Source organism: Ascaphus truei, chromosome 23 (assembly GCF_040206685.1).
Source record: "Ascaphus truei isolate aAscTru1 chromosome 23, aAscTru1.hap1, whole genome shotgun sequence".
Lineage (NCBI taxonomy): Eukaryota > Metazoa > Chordata > Amphibia > Anura > Ascaphidae > Ascaphus > Ascaphus truei.
In genome coordinates, this window is record NC_134505.1 from 8,028,907 (window position 1) to 8,041,030 (window position 12,124).

Below are 12,124 nucleotides of genomic sequence, written 5' to 3' on the forward strand. Positions count from 1 at the left end.
CGGGTACGATCGGTCCCGATTTTTTGGAGCAGCAAACTGGCAGTAGATCAACAGGCTCACTCTTCACTGACGCTACGCGTTTCGGCTTGTAAACCTTCCTCAGGAGTCAAACCCCCTCCCCCGTGCAGTGTGTGGCAAATATTTGATTGAGCCGCCTGTGCTGAAGCTGGGGCCGATTGAGCCACCTGTGCTGAAGCAGGGATATCCTGTGATATCCTGACACCTCGGAGGGACTTGAGGACCGCAGTTGTGCACCCCTGCCCTGGCATACAGTGCTTCCCCTGCAGCCAGGGATTCTGGGTAATGACGCGCACACAGTGTCACCGTAAAGCTGTCTGCGACTAGGTCTGAGGATCGTGTAGGTAGGTAGCGCACAGCCCAGCGACATCCAAGGCGGGACCGAGCAAATCAGAAGAAATCCCAGGCAAACGCCAGAGTAAACAGCTCCATTTATCGGTAAGCTAATGCCTAGACAAGGATCTCACGAGCGCACCTACGCGTTTCGCGCAGAGGGCACTTTATCAAGGTCCTGCCTTGGATGTCGTTGGGCTGTGCTCTTCCTACCTACACGATCCTGGATTCCTTACCTGTGGATGCACGCCGTGGATACAGTGGACGTCTCCTCAAGGTATACAGGTAATTTGGCTATATCGTCCTGTTATGTATCCTGTGTATACCGGACATTATGCTTTATACTACACTTTTTGGGTTTATATCAGTGCGCCAGTAGTTGCGCTAGTCAAGTGGACATCGCTAGGTGCATACACATTGCAGTTGGTCATATTCATTCATGGACGTCGCGTGACTACCTGGACACTTATTTCCTCATTCATTGTGATATAACCACGGACTATTTGAGCTACATTCTACTGTCCAATTGTGAGTCGCTCTGCAAGCTCTGCACTTCTGTAGCCCAGGCTGTGCGGGAAAAGATTATTGGCTATTCTATGTTAAAATGGACGAGAAGCAAAAGGTGACGCTGTGTGCTCACTTGCAAGTCATTACCCAGAATCCCTTGCTGATCCTGCCCTGTCTGAGGCGGGGGTGTGTGTGCTCACACCGTGAGGTTGTTTGCCACCTTGTTCTGAACTCGGTCCCGTATCCCGTCGGGCACCTTGTGACTTGCCTTCTCTGCGTCCCATCATTGTGTGAAGGTTTTGGCTTGCAGGGCGCCCACCGATGGCGAAACGCGCGGAGGGAAGCCGGCAGGTGGCGTTCTCATGACGATGACAGTCCGACGAGGCAAGACGTCCTGTCCCCAGCAATGGGGACTCGTCTACCACAATGGCGTGGCTGGCGGGGGGGAGGGCGGGGTGGACGCTTGCAGATCGGAAACCCCACGGTGTTAATCCGTGGCAGTGGACAGTAAACCCCGCTGCTGCATCCAACATGATTAATAAAGCTAAATACCCCTCGGTTGTCCTTCTCAGATGTAAGGGGTCATTAGTCCAATGCCTTGGCCAAGGCTGCAGCCAACGTCACGGTTAGCCCTTCACTGCAGGTCCTACCCGGCCTGCACGTGTACCTGCGATGACCAGTCTATAGAGAGACACGTCTTCCTCCAGTGGAGCGGTAAACGTGTAGGACCTGCAGCAAAGGGTTAACCGTGACGTGGTTGCAGGCGCTTTGGCCAAAGGATTGACTATTGTCCCCGTCTTGGGGGGGGGGGGGGGTGATGTCTGGCGCCCGGCTTGGGGTCAAGGTTGTCATCTGGACCCCGACGGAGGGGTGGTGTCTTGTGCTCTGGCCGGCAGGAATGTGGGGGGTGGGGGGGTCTGGACCTTGGCTTGGGGAAGGGGTTGACATGGCCTTGACTAGGGGAAAGAAGGGGTTTCTGGGCCACAGCTGGTGGGGATTGGTGTCTGGGCACCGGCGGCTTGGGAGGAATAGGTGGGGGGGTTTATCTGAGCTCGAGGGGTAAGTGGTGATTTCTGGTCTCTACCTCGGGCGGGCAGTGAAATGTCTCTACTGGTCTTGAAGGTGGGTAGGTGACATCTGAAGAGCGTGGGTTGACGTCTTTTGAATTCTGTGCCCCACAGACGAGCAGGAGGCTCTGGACTCCATCATGAAGGACCTAGTAGCCCTCCAGATGGGAAGACGGCATCGCCTGCCCGTGTTCGAGGGAATGAAGAACAAGGCCAGCAGCCAGCCGAACAAACAGGTGAGGGTCTCACACACGGGACGGTGGGGTTTGGGGATCTCGCACGGGACGGTGGGGTTTGGGGATCTCACGCGGGACGGTGGGGTTTGGGGATCTCACGCGGGACGGTGGGGTTTGGGGATCTCACGCGGGACGGTGGGGTTTGGGGATCTCACGCGGGACGGTGGGGTTTGGGGATCTCACACGGGACGGTGGGGTTTGGGGATCTCACACGGGACGGTGGGGTTTGGGGATCTCACACGGGACGGTGGGATTTGGGGATCTCACACGGGACGGTGGGGTTTGGGGATCTCACGCGGGACGGTGGGGTCTGGGGATCTCACGCGGGACGGTGGGGTTTGGGGATCTCACGCGGGACGGTGGGGTCTGGGGATCTCACGCGGGACGGTGGGGTTTGGGGATCTCACGCGGGACGGTGGGGTTTGGGGATCTCACGCGGGACGGTGGGGTTTGGGGATCTCACACGGGACGGTGGGGTTTGGGGATCTCACACGGGACGGTGGGATTTGGGGATCTCACACGGGACGGTGGGGTTTGGGGATCTCACACGGGACGGTGGGGTTTGGGGATCTCACACGGGACGCTGGGGTTTGGGGATCTCACACGGGACGCTGGGGTTTGGGGATCTCACACGGGACGGTGGGATTTGGGGATCTCACACGGGACGGTGGGATTTGGGGATCTCACACGGGACGGTGGGGTTTGGGGATCTCACACGGGACGGTGGGATTTGGGGGTCTCACACGGGACGCTGGGGTTTGGGGATCTCACACGGGACGGTGGGATTTGGGGATCTCACACGGGACGGTGGGGTTTGGGGATCTCACACGGGACGGTGGGATTTGGGGGTCTCACACGGGACGGTGGGGTTTGGGGGTCTCGCACGGGACGGTGGGGTTTGGGGATCTCCCGCGGGACGGTGGGGTTTGGGGTTCTCGCACGGGACGGTGGGGTTTGGGGATCTCCCGCGGGACGGTGGGGTTTGGGGATCTCACGCGGGACGGTGGGGTTTGGGGATCTCACACGGGGCGGTGGGGTTTGGGGATCTCACGCGGGACGGTGGGGTTTGGGGATCTCACGCGGAACGGTGGGGTTTGGGGATCTCACGCGGGACGCTGGGGTTTGGGGATCTCACGCGGGACGCTGGGGTTTGGGGATCTCACGCGGGACGCTGGGGTTTGGGGATCTCACGCGGGACGCTGGGGTTTGGGGATCTCACGCGGGACGCTGGGGTTTGGGGATCTCACGCGGGACGGTGGGGTTTGGGGATCTCACGCGGGACGGTGGGGTTTGGGAATCTCACGCAGGACGGTGGGGTTTGGGGATCTCACGCGGGACGGTGGGGTTTGGGGATCTCACACGGGACGGTGGGGTTTGGGGATCTCACGCGGGACGGTGGGGTTTGGGGATCTCACGCGGGACGGTGGGGTTTGGGGATCTCACGCGGGACGGTGGGGTTTGGGGATCTCACGCGGGACGGTGGGGTTTGGGGATCTCACACGGGACGGTGGGGTTTGGGGATCTCACACGGGGCGGTGGGGTTTGGGGATCTCACACGGGACGGTGGGGTTTGGGGATCTCACGCGGACGGTGGGGTTTGGGGATCTCACGCGGGACGGTGGGGTTTGGGGATCTCACACGGGACGGGTAAGGTGTGGGTACATTGTGGGAATCTCTGCCTAGAGATTCTGCCTGGGATCGGTCACACAGTTTGGGGGATTATTAAGCGTGTGTTCCCCGCACGCGCTCAGGACACTATATACTGCCTGGGATCGGGCACACAGTTTGGGGGATTATTAAGCGTGTGTTCCCCGCACGCGCTCAGGACACTATATACTGCCTGGGATCGGGCACACAGTTTGGGGGATTATTAAGCGTGTTCCACCCACGCGCTCAGGACACTATATACTGCCTGGGATCGGTCACACAGTTTGGGGGATTATTAAGTGTGTGTTCCCCCCACGCACTCAGGACACTATATACTGCCTGGGATCGGTCACATAGTTTGGGGGATTAGTAAGCGTGTGTTCCCCCCACGCGCTCAGGACACTATATACTGCCTGGGATCGGGCACATAGTTTGGGGGATTATTAAGCGTGTGTTCCCCCCACGCGCTCAGGACACTATATACTGCCTGGGATCGGGCACACAGTTTGGGGGATTATTAAACGTGTGTCCCCCCCACACACTCAGGACACTATATACTGCCTGGGATCGGTCACACAGTGTGGGGGATTATTAAGCGTGTGTTCCCCCCACACGCTCAGGACACTATATACTGCCTGGGATCAGTCACACAGTTTGGGGGATTATTAAGCGTGTGTTCCCCCCACGCGCTCAGGACACTATACACTGCCTGGGATCTGTCACACAGTTTGGGGGGATTATTAAGCGTGTGTTACCCCCACGTGCTCAGGACACTATATACTGCCTGGGATCTGTCACACAGTTTGGGGGATTATTAAGCGTGTGTTCCCCCCACGTGCTCAGGACACTATATACTGCCTGGGATCGGTCACACAGTTTAGGGGATTATTAAGCGTGTGTTCCCCCCACGCGCTCAGGACACTATATACTGCCTGGGATTGGGCACACAGTTTGGGGGATTATTAAGCGTGTGTTCCCCCCAACGCGCTCAGGACACTATATACTGCCTGGGATCGGTCACACAGTTTGGGGGATTATTAAGCGTGTGTTCCCCCCACGCGCTCAGGACACTATATACTGCCTGGGATCGGGCACACAGTTTGGGGGATTATTAAGCGTGTGTTCCCCCCATGCGCTCAGGACACTATATACTGCCTGGGATCGATCACACAGTTTGGGGGATTATTAAGCGTGTGTTCCCCCCACGAGCTCAGGACACTATATACTGCCTGGGATCGGTCACACAGTTTGGGGGATTATTACGCGTGTGTTCCCCCCACGAGCTCAGGACACTATATACTGCCTGGGATCAGTCACACAGTTTGGGGGATTATTAAGCGTGTGTCCCACGTGCTCAGGACACTATATACTGCCTGGGATCAGTCACACAGTTTGGGGGATTATTAAGCGTGTGTTCCCCCCACGCGCTCAGGACACTATATACTGCCTGGGATCGGGCACACAGTTTGGGGGATTATTAAGCGTGTGTTCCCTCCACGCGCTCAGGACACTATATACTGCCTGGGATCGGTCACACAGTTTGGGGGATTAGTAAGCGTGTGTTCCCCCCACGTGCTCAGGACACTATATACTGCCTGGGATCGGGCACACAGTTTGGGGGATTATTAAGCGTGTGTTCCCCCACACACTCAGGACACTATATACTGCCTGGGGTCGGTCACACAGTTTGGGGGATTATTAAACGTGTGTCCCCCCACACGCTCAGGACACTATATACTGCCTGGGATCGGTCACATAGTTTGGGGGATTATTAAACGTGTGTCCCCCCACACACTCAGGACACTATATACTGCCTGGGGTCGGTCACGCAGTTTGGGGGATTATTAAACGTGTCCCCCCCCACACACTCAGGACACTATATACTGCCTGGGATCGGTCACACAGTGTGGGGGATTATTAAGCGTGTGTTCCCCCCACACGCTCAGGACACTATATACTGCCTGGGATCAGTCACACAGTTTGGGGGATTATTAAGCGTGTGTTCCCCCCACGCGCTCAGGACACTATATACTGCCTGGGATCGGTCACACAGTTTAGGGGATTATTAAGCGTGTGTTCCCCCCACGTGCTCAGGACACTATATACTGCCTGGGATCGGGCACACAGTTTGGGGATTATTAAGCGTGTGTTCCCCCCACGCGCTCAGGACACTATATACTGCCTGGGATCGGGCACACAGTTTGGGGGATTATTAAGCGTGTGTTCCCCCCAACGCGCTCAGGACACTATATACTGCCTGGGATCGGTCACACAGTTTGGGGGATTATTAAGCGTGTGTTCCCCCCACGCGCTCAGGACACTATATACTGCCTGGGATCGGGCACACAGTTTGGGGGATTATTAAGCGTGTGTTCCCCCCAACGCGCTCAGGACACTATATACTGCCTGGGATCGATCACACAGTTTGGGGGATTATTAAGCGTGTGTTCCCCCCACGAGCTCAGGACACTATATACTGCCTGGGATCAGTCACACAGTTTGGGGGATTATTAAGCGTGTGTTCCTCCCACGCGCTCAGGACACTATATACTGCCTGGGATCGGTCACACAGTTTGGGGGACTATTAAGCGTGTGTTCCCCCCACGCGCTCAGGACACTATAAGTATATAAGTATATATCGGGCACACAGTTTGGGGGATACTATAAGTATATAAGTATATATCGGGCACACAGTTTGGGGGATTATTAAGCGTGTGTTCCCCCCATGCGCTCAGGACACTATATACTGCCTGGGATCGGGCACACAGTTTGGGGGATTATTAAGCGTGTGTTCCCCCCACGCGCTCAGGACGCTATATACTGCCTGGGATCAGGCACACAGTTTGGGGGATTATTAAGCGTGTGTTCCCCCCACGTGCTCAGGACATTATATACTGCCTGGGATCGGGCACACAGTTTGGGGGATTATTAAGCGTGTGTTCCCCCCACGCGCTCAGGACGCTATATACTGCCTGGGATCGGGCACACAGTTTGGGGGATTATTAAGCGTGTGTTCCCCCCACGCGCTCAGGACACTATATACTGCCTGGGATCGGTCACACAGTTTGGGGGATTAGTAAGCGTGTGTTCCCCCCACGTGCTCAGGACACTATATACTGCCTGGGATCGGGCACACGTTCTGTTACCGATAGTCTGACGAGTCTGGAGACAAGATTCATTCATTAGGGGCTCAAATATTTCCTAGCAGGGGGAGCGTAATGCAGAAAAGGTTTGGAACCGCTACTATATACAGGATCATTATCCAGCCCCCATCGTTCCCTGTCCCTAATGAACCACGACTCGTCAGGCAGTATTCAGTTTGTTTCGACGCGCTGACTGCGCCTAACCTAACGGTCTCCTCTGTTATTTCAGAACGACGTGCGGATAAAGTTTGAACACAGCGGAGAGCGGCGGTGAGCGGGGGGGGGGGGGGGGTCTCTTTTATTACGGCTTATTAAGCATCGTGGTAAATAAGCTGCCAGGCCGAGCGGCCCCCCCTCTGGGGCTTAAAGCGAGGCGTCCGTGACATGGAAATGTCGGAGGTTTGTGGCTCGCGGGTCCCGGGCGCCGACTTCTTCCTCTTTTTTTCTTTCTTTTGCATCTTTTCCCGACGATCTCCCTGCCCGTCCCCAGTTTATTTCTCCCCTCTGTGGTCGCTCCTCGTGTGCGTTACTCGGGGAGGGAGGGCTGGGCTGAGAGAGAGCTGTGCATGTCATAGGCAGACTGCTAGAGACGGCTGGGCGCCTGGCGCCAGCAGGCTGGGGGAGGTGGCTGGGTGCGTGTCATAGGCAGACTGCTAGAGACGGCTGGGCGCCTGGCGCCAGCAGGCTGGGGGAGGTGGCTGGGTGCGTGTCATAGGCAGACTGCTAGAGACGGCTGGGTGCATGGCGCCAGCAGGCTGGGGGAGGTGGCTGGGTGCGTGTCATAGGCAGACTGCTAGAGACGGCTGGGCGCCTGGCGCCAGCAGGCTGGGGGAGGTGGCTGGGTGCGTGGCGCCAGCAGGCTGGGGGAGACGGCTGGGTGCATGGCGCCAGCAGACTGGGGGAGACGGCTGGGTGCATGGCGCCAGCAGACTGGGGGAGACGGCTGGGTGCATGGCGCCAGCAGACTGGGGGAGGCGGCTGGATGCCTGGCGCCAGCAGGCTGGGGGAAGCGGCTGGGTGCGTGGTGCCAGCAGGCTGGGGGAGGTGGCTGGGTGCGTGGTGCCAGCAGGCTGGGGGAGGTGGCTGGGTGCATGGCGCAGCAGGCTGGGGGAGACGGCTGGGTGCGTGGTGCCAGCAGACTGGGGGAGGTGGCTGGGTGCATGGTGCCAGCAGGCTGGGGGAGGTGGCTGGGTGCATGGTGCCAGCAGGCTGGGGGAGGTGGCTGGGTGCATGGCGCCAGCAGACTGGGGGAGGCGGCTGGGTGCGTGGTGCCAGCAGACTGGGGGAGGTGGCTGGGTGCATGGTGCCAGCAGGCTGGGGGAGGTGGCTGGGTGCATGGTGCCAGCAGACTGGGGGAGGTGGCTGGGTGCATGGTGCCAGCAGGCTGGGGGAGGTGGCTGGGTGCGTGGTGCCAGCAGACTGGGGGAGGTGGCTGGGTGCATGGTGCCAGCAGGCTGGGGGAGGCGGCTGGGTGCGTGGTGCCAGCAGACTGGGGGAGGTGGCTGGGTGCATGGTGCCAGCAGGCTGGGGGAGGTGGCTGGGTGCATGGTGCCAGCAGGCTGGGGGAGGTGGCTGGGTGCATGGTGCCAGCAGACTGGGGGAGGTGGCTGGGTGCATGGTGCCAGCAGGCTGGGGGAGGCGGCTGGGTGCGTGGTGCCAGCAGACTGGGGGAGGTGGCTGGGTGCATGGTGCCAGCAGGCTGGGGGAGGTGGCTGGGTGCATGGTGCCAGCAGGCTGGGGGAGGTGGCTGGGTGCCTGGCGCCAGCAGGCTGGGGGAGGTGGCTGGGTGCGTGGTGCCAGCAGGCTGGGGGAGGTGGCTGGGTGCATGGCGTCAGCAGGCTGGGGGAGACGGCTGGGTGCATGGCGCAGCAGGCTGGGGGAGACGGCTGGGTGCGTGGTGCCAGCAGACTGGGGGAGGTGGCTGGCTGCTTTGTGGCGGCAGACTGTGATAGGCGGCTGGACGGGTGGCGCTAGCAGGCTGGGTGCATGTCGGCAACAGACTCCGCATTGTACCGCGCTCTGGCATATTGCGTTGCCATCGCGTCCTGCTCATCAGCGTCTGGGATCGGTCATTAAAAAAAACTAGGAATAGTAGGCCGAGCGCAGAGCGCCCTGTGTGTGAGAGCGCCCTGTGTGTGAGAGCGCCCTGTGTGTGAGAGCGCCCTGTGTGTGAGAGCGCCCTGTGTGTGAGAGCGCCCTGTGTGTGAGAGCGCCCTGTGTGTGAGAGCGCCCTGTGTGTGAGAGCGCCCTGTGTGTGAGAGCGCCCTGTGTGTGAGAGCGCCCTGTGTGTGAGAGCGCCCTGTGTGTGAGAGCGCCCTGTGTGTGAGAGCGCGCCCTGTGTGTGAGAGCGCCCTGTGTGTGAGAGCGCCCTGTGTGTGAGAGCGCCCTGTGTGTGAGAGCGCCCTGTGTGTGAGAGCGCCCTGTGTGTGAGAGCGCCCTGTGTGTGAGAGCGCCCTGTGTGTGAGAGCGCCCTGTGTGTGAGAGCGCGCCCTGTGTGTGAGAGCGCGCCCTGTGTGTGAGAGCGCCCTGTGTGTGAGAGCGCCCTGTGTGTGAGAGCGCCCTGTGTGTGAGAGCGCCCTGTGTGTGAGAGCGCCCTCTGTGTGTGAGAGCGCCCTCTGTGTGTGAGAGCGCCCTGTGTGTGAGAGCGCCCTGTGTGTGAGAGCGCCCTGTGTGTGAGAGCGCCCTGTGTGTGAGAGCGCCCTGTGTGTGAGAGCGCCCTGTGTGTGAGAGCGCCCTGTGTGTGAGAGCGCCCTGTGTGTGAGAGCGCCCTGTGTGTGAGAGCGCCCTGTGTGTGAGAGCGCCCTGTGTGTGAGAGCGCCCTGTGTGTGAGAGCGCCCTGTGTGTGAGAGCGCCCTGTGTGTGAGAGCGCCCTGTGTGTGAGAGCGCCCTGTGTGTGAGAGCGCCCTGTGTGTGAGAGCGCCCTGTGTGTGAGAGCGCCCTGTGTGTGAGAGCGCCCTGTGTGTGAGAGCGCCCTGTGTGTGAGAGCGCCCTGTGTGTGAGAGCGCCCTGTGTGTGAGAGCGCCCTGTGTGTGAGAGCGCCCTGTGTGTGAGAGCGCCCTGTGTGTGAGAGCGCCCTGTGTGTGAGAGCGCCCTGTGTGTGAGAGCGCCCTGTGTGTGAGAGCGCCCTGTGTGTGAGAGCGCCCTGTGTGTGAGAGCGCGCCCTGTGTGTGAGAGCGCGCCCTGTGTGTGAGAGCGCGCCCTGTGTGTGAGAGCGCGCCCTGTGTGTGAGAGCGCGCCCTGTGTGTGAGAGCGCGCCCTGTGTGTGAGAGCGCGCCCTGTGTGTGAGAGCGCCCTGTGTGTGAGAGCGCCCTGTGTGTGAGAGCGCCCTGTGTGTGAGAGCGCCCTGTGTGTGAGAGCGCCCTGTGTGTGAGAGCGCCCTGTGTGTGAGAGCGCCCTGTGTGTGAGAGCGCCCTGTGTGTGAGAGCGCCCTGTGTGTGAGAGCGCCCTGTGTGTGAGAGCGCCCTGTGTGTGAGAGCGCCCTGTGTGTGAGAGCGCCCTGTGTGTGAGAGCGCCCTGTGTGTGAGAGCGCCCTGTGTGTGAGAGCGCCCTGTGTGTGAGAGCGCCCTGTGTGTGAGAGCGCCCTGTGTGTGAGAGCGCCCTGTGTGTGAGAGCGCCCTCTGTGTGAGAGCGCCCTCTGTGTGAGAGCGCCCTCTGTGTGCGAGCGCCCTCTGTGTGCGAGCGCCCTCTGTGTGAGAGCGCCCTCTGTGTGAGAGCGCCCTCTGTGTGAGAGCGCCCTCTGTGTGAGAGCGCCCTCTGTGTGAGAGCGCCCTGTGTGTGAGAGCGCCCTGTGTGTGAGAGCGCCCTCTGTGTGAGAGCGCCCTCTGTGTGAGAGCGCCCTGTGTGTGAGAGCGCCCTCTGTGTGAGAGCGCCCTCTGTGTGAGAGCGCCCTCTGTGAGAGCGCCCTGTGTGTGAGAGCGCCCTGTGTGTGAGAGCGCCCTGTGTGTGAGAGCGCCCTGTGTGTGAGAGCGCCCTGTGTGTGAGAGCGCCCTGTGTGTGAGAGCGCCCTGTGTGTGAGAGCGCCCTGTGTGTGAGAGCGCCCTGTGTGTGAGAGCGCCCTGTGTGTGAGAGCGCCCTGTGTGTGAGAGCGCCCTGTGTGTGAGAGCGCCCTGTGTGTGAGAGCGCCCTGTGTGTGAGAGCGCCCTGTGTGTGAGAGCGCCCTGTGTGTGAGAGCGCCCTGTGTGTGAGAGCGCCCTGTGTGTGAGAGCGCCCTGTGTGTGAGAGCGCCCTGTGTGTGTGAGCGCCCTGTGTGTGTGAGCGCCCTGTGTGTGTGAGCGCCCTGTGTGTGTGAGCGCCCTGTGTGTGTGAGCGCCCTGTGTGTGTGAGCGCCCTGTGTGTGTGAGCGCCCTGTGTGTGAGAGCGCCCTGTGTGTGAGAGCGCCCTGTGTGTGTGAGCGCCCTGTGTGTGTGAGCGCCCTGTGTGTGAGAGCGCCCTGTGTGTGAGAGCGCCCTGTGTGTGAGAGCGCCCTGTGTGTGAGAGCGCCCTGTGTGTGAGAGCGCCCTGTGTGTGAGAGCGCCCTGTGTGTGAGAGCGCCCTGTGTGTGTGAGCTGGCCTAATCCGACCCCGACCCTCACCTGGATTCCACCTCCCCTTGTGGGGTTTTGCCGTCAGACAGCAGCCGGGGAATGTGTCCACTTGCCAGATGTAACCACAAGTATGTAAGGTGGCCAGCGGCGTGAGCTGTGTGTGTGTGTGTGTGTTCCATGAAAAAGGCTGTGTGTGTGTGTGTGTGTGTTCCATGAAAAAGGCTGTGTGTGTGTGTGTGTTCCATGAAAAAGGCTGTGTGTGTGTGTGTGTGTTTTCCATGAAAAAGGCTGTGTGTGTGTGTGTGTGTGTGTTCCATGAAAAAGGCTGTGTGTGTGTGTGTGTGTGTGTTCCATGAAAAAGGCTGTGTGTGTGTGTGTGTGTGTGTGTTCCATGAAAAAGGCTGTGTGTGTGTGTGTGTGTTTTCCATGAAAAAGGCTGTGTGTGTGTGTTTTCCATGAAAAAGGCTGTGTGTGTGTGTTCCATGAAAAAGGGTGTGTGTGTGTGTGTGTGTGTGTGTGTGTGTGTGTGTGTGTGTGTGTGTGTGTTTTCCATGAAAAAGGCTGTGTGTGTTCCATGAAAAAGGCTGTGTGTGTGTGTGTGTGTTTTCCATGAAAAAGGCTGTGTGTGTGTGTTCCATGTATAAGGCTGT

The 12,124-nt window shown here is 59.6% G+C and overlaps 1 protein-coding gene across 1 annotated transcript in view; it reads left to right on the forward strand.

The window, feature by feature from the left end:
- The window catches only part of MAP3K3 (mitogen-activated protein kinase kinase kinase 3), a 51,609-nt gene that overhangs the window by 11,305 nt on the left and 28,180 nt on the right, over positions 1-12,124 (forward strand). The window contains exons 2-3 of the mRNA XM_075580402.1: positions 2,040-2,161; positions 7,181-7,221. Coding sequence (XP_075436517.1) covers positions 2,040-2,161; positions 7,181-7,221 — 163 coding nt within the window. The remainder of the gene's footprint in view (positions 1-2,039; positions 2,162-7,180; positions 7,222-12,124) is intronic.